At 36.3% G+C, this 12,867-nt stretch overlaps 1 protein-coding gene across 5 annotated transcripts in view; it reads right to left on the bottom strand.

Moving 5' to 3' along the window:
* The window catches only part of CNOT2 (CCR4-NOT transcription complex subunit 2), a gene marked incomplete at its 5' end in the record, with an annotated part of 39,727 nt that overhangs the window by 12,370 nt on the left and 14,490 nt on the right, over positions 1-12,867 (bottom strand). For 4 of the 5 annotated variants that reach the window (XM_082003439.1, XM_082003440.1, XM_082003437.1 and 1 more), the window contains 7 exons: positions 1,424-1,580; positions 1,695-1,815; positions 3,394-3,518; positions 6,087-6,212; positions 7,323-7,402; positions 10,232-10,414; positions 11,032-11,179. In XM_082003439.1, coding sequence (XP_081859565.1) covers positions 1,424-1,580; positions 1,695-1,815; positions 3,394-3,518; positions 6,087-6,212; positions 7,323-7,402; positions 10,232-10,414; positions 11,032-11,179 — 940 coding nt within the window. The remainder of the gene's footprint in view (positions 1-1,423; positions 1,581-1,694; positions 1,816-3,393; positions 3,519-6,086; positions 6,213-7,322; positions 7,403-10,231; positions 10,415-11,031; positions 11,180-12,867) is intronic. The other variant, XM_082003441.1, reaches the window with a different exon arrangement.

Genomic DNA, 12,867 nt, shown 5'->3' with positions numbered 1-12,867 from the left:
CAATGTTTGAGCAATCTGTACTAAGAACAGCAAATTACTTCAGTATCATGTAGATCCAGGAGACCCATCTCCCAGTCAGTGTTGTAAGCTCTGGGACCACCAAGGAAAAACAGTAACCCATGGTCAGTAAAACTGTTCTTTGTGCATTCTCTTTACGTTGTGGGAGAAGGGGATGGGAGTGGGTAACTACTGGATTCAACGGGGGAGCGACCTGCAAAGACTAACACTACAAGTGAAGATACTACATTAACATAACACATTCTGCAAATAACTACATACAATTGTATTAGAAGGCTGACTTTGGATGATCTTTTTGAAATATTTTTAAAAGTGCCAATGGCATAGCAATTTGACCAAGTTCTGATGCAAGCTCTTACAGAAAGAATTTCTACAAGTGGCAATTTCTAAAAAGTTACATCTCTAGAAAGACATAAATTCATGCCAATTCTTTCAAGACAGAAAAAAAAATAAAGACAAATCATTTTTCCTAAGCTTTCCCTCTCACCTTGATATCCACATTCATCAATCTTCCCTGAACTTGTGCATTCAGAGTGCAGCTCCATCTAAATTTGCGAAATATGGAAACCGTGTGTGTGTGTGCTGTTAGGTCTTTGTTTTGTTAGTATATTATCTGCAAACCTTAAAATGTATGTACTGCTCTGTCAGTAAGACTAACACTATGTAAATTTCTGCTGAAACAAAATGATGGGAGATTCTCAGCTGAAAGTCAGAATACCAGAAACAAAATTGCTCTCACACTTACAGTCACCTAGACGATAAGCATTTTTGTCCAAACTGATCTAGGTTCCTTCTATAACTACTGGAGAAAGAGAGGCACCCTGGGCTGGTGATTCATCTCATCTATCTTAAGCACTTATCATTAGCACAGTTGCTAACTGCTTTTCTCCCCAGAGCCTCTACAGGAAGCCTAGATGGCTAAACTTAGGTGTACTGAATAACTATAAGTTAACTATAAAAATACATTTTCATTTAAATTAATCTTTGGTGCAGGGTAACACTCCAGATGCTCTGTTCATTATTACATTAATATAAATTGAATTTACCCCCCAAATTGCTGAGAGTTAAGTGTAGATATCCTCAAAGAATATTATTATTTGAAAAATACTCTATACATGAAATTTATTACCAATACAATGTCAATTCCTTGAAAAAAGTCCTAAAGAAGTTAGAAGAATAAGCAAAGCCACTAGGTTTTTTGAAAGCTTGCATAACAAGATCTCAATATGCCTTGAAGCACAATTCTCTTGTTTACGAGAATTTTATTTTACTGTCATTACATTTTTAAATTTTATTTGATAAAGTATCTTGTGGGTTTGATACTCCTGTGAGCTAAATGAGCCTATTATGAATGACAGCATAATAAAACCAAACCTGAAGATAGTACTAATAACCAGAAACTTACTCAGGAGAGTTGAGATTGAGACCTAGTGTTGTTAAATCACTTCCTAATGCAAGATGTACCATTCCTGGATCTGTCTCTGCTGCCCTGATGAATGTTAACAAGCCAATCATTCCAAACTGGTCCGTCACCATCCCTTGAGGAATGTTGGTAACCCGACCTGGGCAAGAAGAGCATATTAGTTTTCTCCTTTCAAGAAATGGAAGAATCAACAAGGTGATCTAAATGACTGTCAAAACCTTTAAAGAAAAAAAAAAAGTGGAATGACACATACCATCAGGTAACACCTGGATCCCTTTTTTCTGCTGGTTGTTGTTTTGCGTAGTTGAACTTTTATCTCCAGGAAACTTGGGCCCATCTGTGCTGGATGATGTTTTGCCTGATGTACTCAAATTCTATTAAAAATAATTTGCAGAGTTGGTATGATGGAAACAAACCAAAATGGAAAAACTTGTTGACCATATCTTTCACTCAAGCGCTCTAAACCAGTACATCAAGTCACTCTCACAAATTAGGCACTAAAATTGAACAAAGCTGAAGCTCCTGAGTTCTGTTGACAAACCTTATGTAATATTTACTGCTTCCTAAAGTATATCTGTCATACAATAAGAGCTATTAATGAGCCTACAGCTTGCAGTCTAAAAGGATAAGAAAATACTTCACACCTGAGTTTGAGTACACAATGGATATCCCAAGGGCCTGTGACTAGAGGATATTTTGGATATTTTAGACTCATCATGTCATGTATTTTTCCCCATACAGTCTTGCTCTCGCCTAACACTCCATGACGTAGCAACAGATAATAACTCAAGCCAATTTCAGGTGCAAGCAATATACAGTTGGCACATTTGCAGCTATCAGGAAAGAGATGTAAACACTGCATCTGGCAAGAAAACTGTGATGGCACTCCAGGAGCCCATATACTTACAAAAGGTAATTACTATGCCCTAGTTTTTATTATTCTTTAAAAGAAGTCTGCAGTAACACAATAGAATTACATTTACTCCCTCCTTCCTTACTGTATTCAATGCTAACTGTATCAGAACACATTTTCCACACAAAAAACCTGGCCACAACATTTGGGGGCTAGGCTTCCCCCCATCCCTTTTCTGAACAGTTGCATTTTTCAGTTTTCACATGAGTTTGTAGTCACTCTACTACCTATTCATCTGTATTTATGCCACCCTGATTAACATTTTTTTCAATTATAAGTAGTAAAACAATCAGAAACTAGAACATTTTGTCAAATACTGCAGGAAGCTGTTCTCTGCCATCCAAATTTTATTCACCTTTCCTTTGTAATTAAAAACCCCGATTTTTATTACAAATCTTTCAGAGTAAGCAATGAAAAAAACCCATAATCTTACCATGTAAGCTATCTAAAGCATCGTAATTACAACAATACTTAAGATACAGTGTATCCCACTGGTCTACAACATACCCATGAATGCAATGGTGTCTATTAAAAGAGCTTGCTCCCTGTGATTTCATTTCCCCATCAAGAATTTTACCTTGAAGTGATATTGTACCACCTAATTTTAAAGGATTTGACAGCTTTGAAGAAAGATGTTATAATGTGTAAATTGCTACTACTGATGAGAGGCACCAACAGCGAAAAATGAGCTGGAATTGGTAGAAAAAGAAATTATGAATTGCAATACTTGAAAAATATATAACAATTCTCAAAAATAAATTTTGATGTGTGCTTGCAAGTTCCTCCCTGGCCCCTCCCCAAAATACAAAAGGATACACAGAAGTCATATGAAATTAAGAAGGCAAGGTCGCAGTGACTGTTGGGATCAAAAAACTTCCTGAGAAATTCCATTTACATAATTACATATGAAACGCTGCTTATGCAAATTTTCTCATTATATAGGGGCAAATTTGAAAAATCTTGTATTACAAATTTTAAAATATAATCATCAAAAGAAGTAGGAACACTAAAAATAAAAGAAGATTTAAGGTTTACTTACAGATTTATTGTCATCATTACTCGATGTTGGGTCTTTGTAGCTGGAGCCTGGTAATGCTGGAAAATCTTCATTGTGTATTGAAAAGTCCTGGGACTGCTCACTTGCTGGTTTTGTTACCATTCCAACTATCATCAAAATGAAATCAGGAATAACATTAGAAGACTGCTAAGTAAAGAATTTTCTGCTGTTGATCTTGCTTACTGTCCATTTTCATTATGTGCAAGCTGTACAGCAGAGATGACTTTCAAAAAACAGGTAAACCAAAACAAAGCATATTCATTTAAAACATCCACACATATTAGACTAAAGCCTCTTATTTAAGTGTGAGCTGAGAAACACTCCAGGTTAAATTCATAGACACATCCACTGCTTTAAGAATGAAGCCCAGTACTTTTACCAGGAACAGCACCTGTTTTGCACATCTAAATAATCAAATAATTTTTACAGGCATTATTAAAGTGGTATTTAAGGAAATCCACTGATGAAGGAAGGATATACTGCTTTTAAGAGTATAATACATTTTTCCTCCATCCCCTAATTGCATGAAGAATTTCTTAGCATAATCTCTTTAGAAGCACATATTCTTAAAGGATGCCCAGCTAACTCGCAACAGAACATATCACCAATGAAATACTTGCCTGTGACATAAGAACGACTCCTACTTTCAGTATGAAAACTGAAAGCATTTAGCCTGCAACTCTCAGTGCTCTGACCCTAATTTAAAAAAAGTAGGCCAGTCACATTGGAACATGGATTCCGACTACTGAAAAGCAACATTCCTTTTTTTTTTTTTTAATGCCAGTTAAAAAAAAAGAAAAAAAGAAAACCCAAAACAAAACAAACAAACAACCAAAGAAAAGCCCCCACACCACACACCCAAGGACAAATATTCTTTGCTGAGAGACAGAGAGGTAATACAGCGATTTGGTTGCAAACAAGACTACACTAGAGGAAGAGAAGACAGAAGCAGTCTAGGGCCTATTTTTGCAAAGTTTCTTAATAGATGTATAGGATCTAAAATAGTTCAGTAGCTGACAATATATATGTCTTTATTGTTCTGAAGTTAGAGATCCAAGTTCCTTTATTTTAAGAAAAAACACACTGAGTTAATCTTGTTTCTGCTGTTCACCCTTTTCATCCAGAGTTTTTATGATTTCTTCCACTGCATGAATAAAACTGATAATGAATTAACCGTGTGTTGCACATTCTCATTCTATCCAGAAAGTTGTCTGAAGTCTAATTTTCTTAAATAAGCTACATCTCTGCTCAGTTTCAAACCTTTTTTTTTACTTGGTCACAACCAAAAGCACTTGCCACTTTCTGTTGCTGGAGACAGTGTCCAGTGCATCTCATATCCCTATTTCTGGATCATTTCTACCACCACACTAATCCCTTGCATTAAGCAGATGCTCGAGATCACTTTTTCAGAGCTATTTCTTTCCTGGTTCACCGCACAGTCGTGCGAACAGCTATGCTAGCACCAAAACGCAGAAATGGTGTAAGCACAGGAGCAATTACGGTTTTATGCAGCAGTGCTGTTAAATGTGGAACTCCACCTCTATGCTGGAAGTACATGTGTGTGGATCTCCTTCCTAACTTCTATCAATTTTCTATGTAATGGCTTCTCTTTCAGAGACAGACAAAAATCTCATGTAAACCACAAGCTGTATTAGCTCTCCACTCTCCAAGTGACTTTTCAGTGTCTCTGTTTGGGGAAGTGACTTCTCCCTGTGTTTAGGAGCACTTCAGTTTAACTATTAGCTGTTTCTCACAGCTATCTTAAGCAGAGGGCCCTGGTTACACCCAGTCCATGAGGCTACTTTCTCCTGATAATGCGGTATCTATTATTTCTCTCCAATTAAAGTTGGAGATATCTCTCAAAAACACTAGCTTTTATAGTTAGAAAACACAACTTTTTGGTTGGAAATTTGACAAGTGTCACAAAAATAACTTTAGGTTATAAAAGCAACTTCTCAGAGTAGCTGATGCAACACGCATGACAAAACCTACTAAAGCAGCAACCAAAAAAAAAATACTGTGCCTCACATTAAGCTTACCTGAATTTTTTACAGACCCAAATAATAAGATTTGTCTCCACCTTAAAGCTTTGCCTTTTACTATTTTCTAAGCTGTTCAGCAAGAGTTATATAGGACACAGACTAGGAATCTGACTGCTAATAGTTGATGCTTACAGGTTAGTTTTTGAAATCTGATGTTCATCACGAGAGTGACAGTGAACAGTACTACAGCAAGTACTGCCAATAAACAGAGAAAATATACAGTATGTTTACAGCTGCTGACTTTTTACACAATAGCATCTCTAGTAATCAAAGATTATTTCTAAGATTTACTACTCAGACCTCGACAGTTCTTGTACACATGCAATTAGAAAACAACATGCTGCATAAGAAATGCCTAGAGAGAGCAGCTTCAGAGTAATCATACTATACAGACTGAAAATCCCAACAACCTCTATTGATGCTGAAACTAAAGTAGACGAGTTCTAATACTTAAAAAGCCTGAGGGGAATCTCCAATCACAGAGATATTGATCAATTTTTTTATTTTTAATGAGACTTAGGAGCTCAAGTGTCTGGCATTTTTGAAAAGACTACCTATTGTCTTATGAACAGCAAAAAGTGAATCAAGCAAATACCAATTTCATTCAAAGAGCTTTCAAAAGTATAGGCTTACCATAGGGTGCCCTTCCAGCTAAAGGGTTTATTAATGGAGTTGGATTGCCACTTCCTTCCCTTCTGTTTCTGTCTGCTAGTGCTGGAAAATCTGAGAGGTCCAGTCCTGTCACATTTTCACTTCCATCTACAATAAAACCAGATATTTTAAATTCCCTTATGTTTCTTTCTTCGAGACTTCATTAGGTGCAAGATAAATGTAGGATCTATCTTCCTTCTTCAAGATGGTCTTTTTACTCTTACTGTAATTATTACAAAGAACTACAACCACTCTGTTATGAGACTAGCCTAAAGAGCATGAAAGTGTTTGGGGTTTGTTTTAAGACAGTAGCTAGTCAACACTATTTAGTAACAAGGTCTACTTATTTTGAATTAAAGACTGCAGGTGTAAAATACAGGCAATCAAAATCACAGTACTAGGATAGGTAGCCTGTTAAAATTTAAGGAGCTATCGAAGACATTTGAGAGAAGATAATAACCCATATTAGCAGCAGCATCAAGGAGCTCTTTTGTCCTTAGGTAAGGTAAGATAAAGCTGAAGCAGCTGGAGAGCCAATGCAGTGCAAGTTACATGGGAACATTTTTTGATTTGCAGCAGAAAAGACTTTATAGGTGAGGCCAGAGTTGCAGCTCTATAAAGATGTCACAAGGTCCTAGGGGATGCCCACACCCTTCCAATTTGTGATGTCACCAACACCTCAAGTAGCTTCATATACACAGCCACCTATGGAAACGTCACCATGGACAAACCCAAGGCATTTATGCACAAGGATATTTTCCCCTCTCTAGTTCATTAAATTCAGGTGAAGTAGTAATTCCCAGAGAAAAATCACAACTGAAACAACCAATTATAAACCAGCTGTTCAAAAGGAATTTGAGGTTTCAAAAAATGCTTTCCCACTCTTTTTACCCTATATAATGTTTTTGTAAAGAATGGATAATTTTTTTCTTCTCTGATCTCCCTTTCAATTCCATAAGCTATTTTCTAACTGACTAGGTAAAAACCTAGTCATGTACTGTTCTACAGAATAGTTTCACTTTGTTGCTACTTCGTAAGACTGGATTTCCTACTTTTGAAGACAGTTTCATAGCACCTGCTCTTGTAGCAGTATTTCTATGGAACAACTGAAAATTGTAACAAAGTTGCACTCCGACAGAACAAAGTATTTTCAATTAGACTTAGTCAAAAAATCTCTCTAGTGTACTTTAAGATCAACATCAATCAGAGTAAACTCACCTGTTCCATTAAAAATGTTACTTGATAAGGAGTTATTCATTCCAAATGCCTGATTTCTGTTCATCCCAAATCCAGACATACTGTGAAAAAAATCCAGGAAGTCAGACAAAGGGGTATACATACTTTGTAATTTCCAGTGGAAGGCATTAAGGAGGAAAAATAAAACCCAATACACTTAAATTATTTCAAGCTTAAGCAGTCCACATCAGCCTAAACTTGGTTTTCAATTATTTTCCTTTATATTTCTGAAAACTCTGAGCAGCAGCAGCAGGCACTGCTCAATCAAGACAACTGGAATGACTTCAAAATAACTTAGTTTTTTAGGAGCCACTGTGTCTTATAAAACATCTGTCAACCAACAAGTTATGGCAAACGTGATCGTTACTCAGTAATTTCATATAGAAAAATGAAGCAGCAGTAAATGCAATAGCGAAAAGTCAGACGGCAATCCATTCATTTGCAGGTGGGAAGCTGGGTAATGGAAGTGATTGAGTTTGTCATGACTCAGTTATAAGCTGAGCAGTTATGGCGTGCAATCATCACCATGTCCACATGGCACTATTATGAGCACAGGGGTGGTCTCTGCCACACAAGGACACCAGATAAATTAAAGTTTCATATAATCAGGCAAAAATCTTTGAAGACATCTATAAATATCATATAGGACTACTGTGGTTGGAAAGACACCCTCACAAATGATCTGCTTCATTCTTTGCAAGATGTTGAGAAGCCCAAAGGTAGGCCCCATCTGAGTGAAATTCTGAGTTTCTGCCCTGTGGTAAATCACAACACTCATTTTTCTCTTGTAATTGGATGGAAGTTGATGTTTCAGAAGTTTCTGTAAATAAAAATGTCAAACACTTTCCTAGTGGAAATTTTACCTACATGGACTTTTTCCACAGTTACAAATCTGAAGCATTTCATTCCAATCTGAAATAGCCCTAAATGCTTCATTTTGGATTGAGACATCAAGAAAGGGAACAGCTAGCAAAGACTCGTCCTGTCCTGCTTTGCTTCCCCAAGGTGGTGTATCTGAAAGACATCCAGATCGTTGACACCTCACAGCTGAAGAAAAATATTCCTGGTACTATCTGTGAATTCTAGACCTGGTGAGCGCACCAACAAGAGACAACTTGATCTTGAGAGCATATCATCTAGCCTGATGACAGATAGTATTTCTAATGCAAGGAGTTTTTTGTTTGCTTTTAAAGAAATTGGAAACAACCATGTTAAGAATTCCAGGGATAAAAAAACGGATTAGGCCACAAAATGCAAACTTCTCTATGATTATTTGTAACCTGTTTTGCCAGCGTAACTAAGAAAGGGAAAGTGAAGTATTTTTTTATGTTCAAAAACCTAAAAACTTTCATTGCTCCAACTAGGGCAACCATTCAGAAAACTCTTTTTCGAAATCACATAATTCGTGCACCTGTCAAGAAAACATTGTAATTTTTCCTTCCAAGTATAATTCCAAAATTTTGTTAAATATATCAATTAACAACTGTATATGTACTACTACTATACTTCTGTAGGCTAATAAACTGTGGAGTAAGAACTTGTCATTGTTCCAGGGATATTTCTTTCTCAACTTGTAAGAATTGTAGCTTTTTGAAAATGAGATACACAGTGTAAACAGTGAAAGATGAGGATTTTAATTCAAATGTTCCTAAAAGGCAGGGATTTCATTATCTACACTACAGCTGAAAGGTATTTAAACAAGTACTTTCTATACATATATCAATCTCAAATATAATTTTCCTCTGCATGTAGAGTTTTTAAGTATATTACTATTTCAACCTTTTGTAATGCTCAAGTTTCAAAAATACGTTAAAATACAAAATTATCTTTTTAAATTATCATCTCATTTTTCTTGCTGCTATACATCACAAGGAAGAAAAAGCAAATTCTATGTAAACAGAGGCAAGATACAAAGTCTTCTCATACTCCAAGAATATAAACCGCTACCAAATCTCTGTGATTTGCTGTGATTGAGAAACGCATTTTTATGCCAATATACTAGGGTGAAACTACAGAACTAAACAGCCTGACAAAGTTTCAGATAGCCATGACATTAGTTTTCACCCTCCTCTATCCATTTTGTAAAATACTAGATCAGGTTAGAGGTGGCACGTGACTGCCATGAGCTTGTTTGTGCTCTACGTAAGAGTCAGTCCCCTAAGGAAGGGCCTGAAGGGAGAAAAAGGATGAAACTGGAAGCACAGAGATCATGAAGCTGTGGAATGAAGCCTGAAAAGCAGTCAGCTGTGCGAAGCTGTGACCGCACGCATTAAATAATTAGAATCAACACATTTTTTACCGTAAGATTATCACTATCAACTAAGCATACATAGCACCAAAACACAGTTAAAGCCTAATGATTTATGATGTTACAACCTTGCCCAGTTAGAAAAAGACCAGAAGTGACTGAGAAGCTTGTGGTATCCAAATGAGTACCACATTCTTAAACAAATCACTGCTCTCCATATTATTCCAGAATTTAAAGAAGTAACACACTAGGTTCCTACTGCATCTGAATCAGTTAACTACTCTTCCAGAATAATTATTGTGTTTTTAAATCTTTCCTTACTTCTTCCCAAACTCACAGATGAATAGTCTTAAAATGTAAGTGTATACCCAAAAATCAATGTATGTTTCAAAAAACAAACTCAGGAACACAGGACAAACCGCATATCAAAGAAGCAGCTACAGAAATTCAGTAGTCAGAAACAGAATTTAGCTTAAAGGCCCCAAAAAGCTTGTGTGAATACTAAAAGCCGCTTCAAAGCTTATTGCAGGAGACGAGAACACACGAAGCAGTGCTTTCAAGCTTTTTTCTAATGAATAGAAATTAGAGCAGCATTTAAGCATGTCCATGGCTGTACAGGGATGGTCTGACTAAACAGCCTTACCTGTTCACAGTAAAAGGTTGTCGTGAGGGTTGCTGCTTTGGCATACATATTATGCTTGGAGAGCTTCTGTTGGGGCTGCCTAACCCTGAACTGCTCATGCTGTTTGTCCTGCTGGGAATTCCAATGCCCTGACCAACCTGGGAGTGGTTCATCATATTCCTAGGATTCATAGGCAATATCCCCCTGAAAGAGAAAAACCATCCACAGAGATGAATCTGTACAATAGTATTTGGTTACTCATTTAGATTACTAACATAGGATAGACTCTGAGCTGTTGCAACTTAATTTGTGCTTAGTGTCAACACAGAATGTTTGTATTACTCTCTATAATTAATGTAGTTTTGGATTTCTTCAGAAATACCAGATGACCCATTACATACTAATCAAGTCCTTGGTCAGGTTTAGATACATACTTAAATACTATACATTTGAGAAGGTGTTACAGCTCTTTTTTAGTGAGTGCTTCAGACCTTAGTATTCTTATACAGTGTATGACATCCATATAAAAATTTTAACCGTACATTTACCAGAAGAACCAAAAAACAGCCTCTTACATTCTGAAGCAGAATTTGCCAGCAATTTGTCCTTTACATACAAAAATCAAATACTGTCTCACAGTAAGTCCTATCTTACTGCTTTACAGTATTATTTCCCTAACATAGGCAGCGGTCAATAGAAACTGCTTTTCTTCTTTTTTTAATTCATCAGACCGTAAAGTAGTCAAGGCAAAATATGCAGAACATTTAACAGGTGCTCTGCAGAAAGACACAATTGCAGAAATATTGGCTATCAATAAATACCTGCTCGGAGATGGAGGCGTGTGAAGTGACATTGTTGGTACCCCTGTTGTTGGCGTTACGTGGCTCGGTAACTGAGTGCCTTGTGATAAGCTGCGATTTAACTGAGGGGTATTGTTGCTCATTCCCCTCATTGGAAGGCCTAGTGCACCTATTGAAAAAAAATTCAGAGGGGTGGAGATATAGAGCAATCAGGAACAAAGTCTTCTCCATCAGGTGTAGATGGAAACAATTTATGCTGACAACCTACAAAAAAGTGTAAAGACTGAAGTGCAGTGTAAAAACTAAGTCCTTGTTTGCATAGTAGAAGCCCAATCATCTCAAATTTAGCCCCATTTCTGTTAAACCTTAGAAAGGCTCTTTAAGGAATTTCTGTATTTGAGTCACTAATGAAATTTTGTTTCCTTTCCGATGCCTACTGTAGAGAAAGGTTTTAGTTTTGAGTTTTTGATGAGGACATGGAAATCTACAAGTTACCTCAAAAAAGGCAATGTTTTGAGAAAATTAATAACTGCACTCAAGAAGTACGTTAATTACTTTTGAATAAACTGGTATATATTTGGCCAGTATTCAGAACACTAATCTGTCTTGTTAAAAATTAAGCAAATGTTTAACAAAAAAGTTATGATTATCTAGTTAACGATAACATTGCTTTTAGGACAATAAAAGCAACTTTTTAGGCCAGTTCTCCCTAACGTCTAAGTTGCTTCTTTTTGATAACAGAACTTCAGTCCACAATCAAGTCAAGGTCAATTATTTGAGAAAAGAAAGCAAGCAGAATTTTAACTGCCCTGTACTAGCATTTAAAAATACACAGAAGATTTTTAACATTGTGATCAAAAGTATTTTCTACACAAACAATTGGGCGTGACAGGACAAAGTAAGCACTTCAGTGAGGTACAAAAAAAAATAAAAATCACTAACTCAGAACAGCAAAAGATAACCAGTTGCTGCCTGTCTCAAAGTGTCCAAAAACTTTATGAAGTTTCCCATCATTATCACATCACTTTTCCGTGTTTATGAAGTTTTGGAATGATGTTCAAAGACAAGAAAAAGTCATTTAGTGCAACATATCAATAGAAACAAACTTAGCATATAAAATGTGATAGCTCTAAGTAACAGTCCCTAGTGCTTTGGCATAAGGCTGCTGAGGTAGACTCACAGAACCCAAAACTATCTTGCAGACCGAACAAAAGAAAAATGATGATGAAACAGCACTCTCCCATGGTAAATCACCCCTGCAGAAAAACTGAATATGCCACTGTATAACGTGATTAAATACTAAGAATGCAAAGAACGGACATAGCATACGCTCAGGTTATTATCATGGACAAGGTCTGAAGAAACCTCCCAGTCGTTTACCTCTCACACTACAAGAACTGCTGTCTGTCCGTGTCCTACCCTACAATTTGCAATCCAAGAAGTTTGCAATTACCCTGAAAAGTTCCGATAACACTCGAATTTATCTCTATACATTCAGATTAAGAAGTAGTGTGACTCGCTATAACAAGCCTCCTAAGCCTTCATTAAATGCTGATTATATAATGGTGTTCACTGTAAATATTTTGGCAATTTGCTGCATCAGAATAATTTGAATGAGCATAAATACATATTATAAATAATATTTCACGCTGATTAACAATTATGTGGAATTTTTAAAATAACATGGTAAAGAAAAAATACATACACTTCCAAACTAGATACAGTACACTGAAAAACATGATTACAATATTCAGGTTAATTTTGTGCAAGCATTTCTTCAGCAAAGCCAGTATTACACTGATGGTTATTTCTTGTTGGCTTTCTTTAAACTAGAAATTTTAATGAGTAGGGCTGTTA

The sequence above is a fragment of the Phaethon aethereus genome (assembly GCF_964289735.1).
Source record: "Phaethon aethereus genome assembly, chromosome: 1".
NCBI lineage: Eukaryota > Metazoa > Chordata > Aves > Phaethontiformes > Phaethontidae > Phaethon > Phaethon aethereus.
Note: the sequence above shows the minus strand (reverse complement) of the source record. Positions and strands in the feature narration are given on the sequence as shown.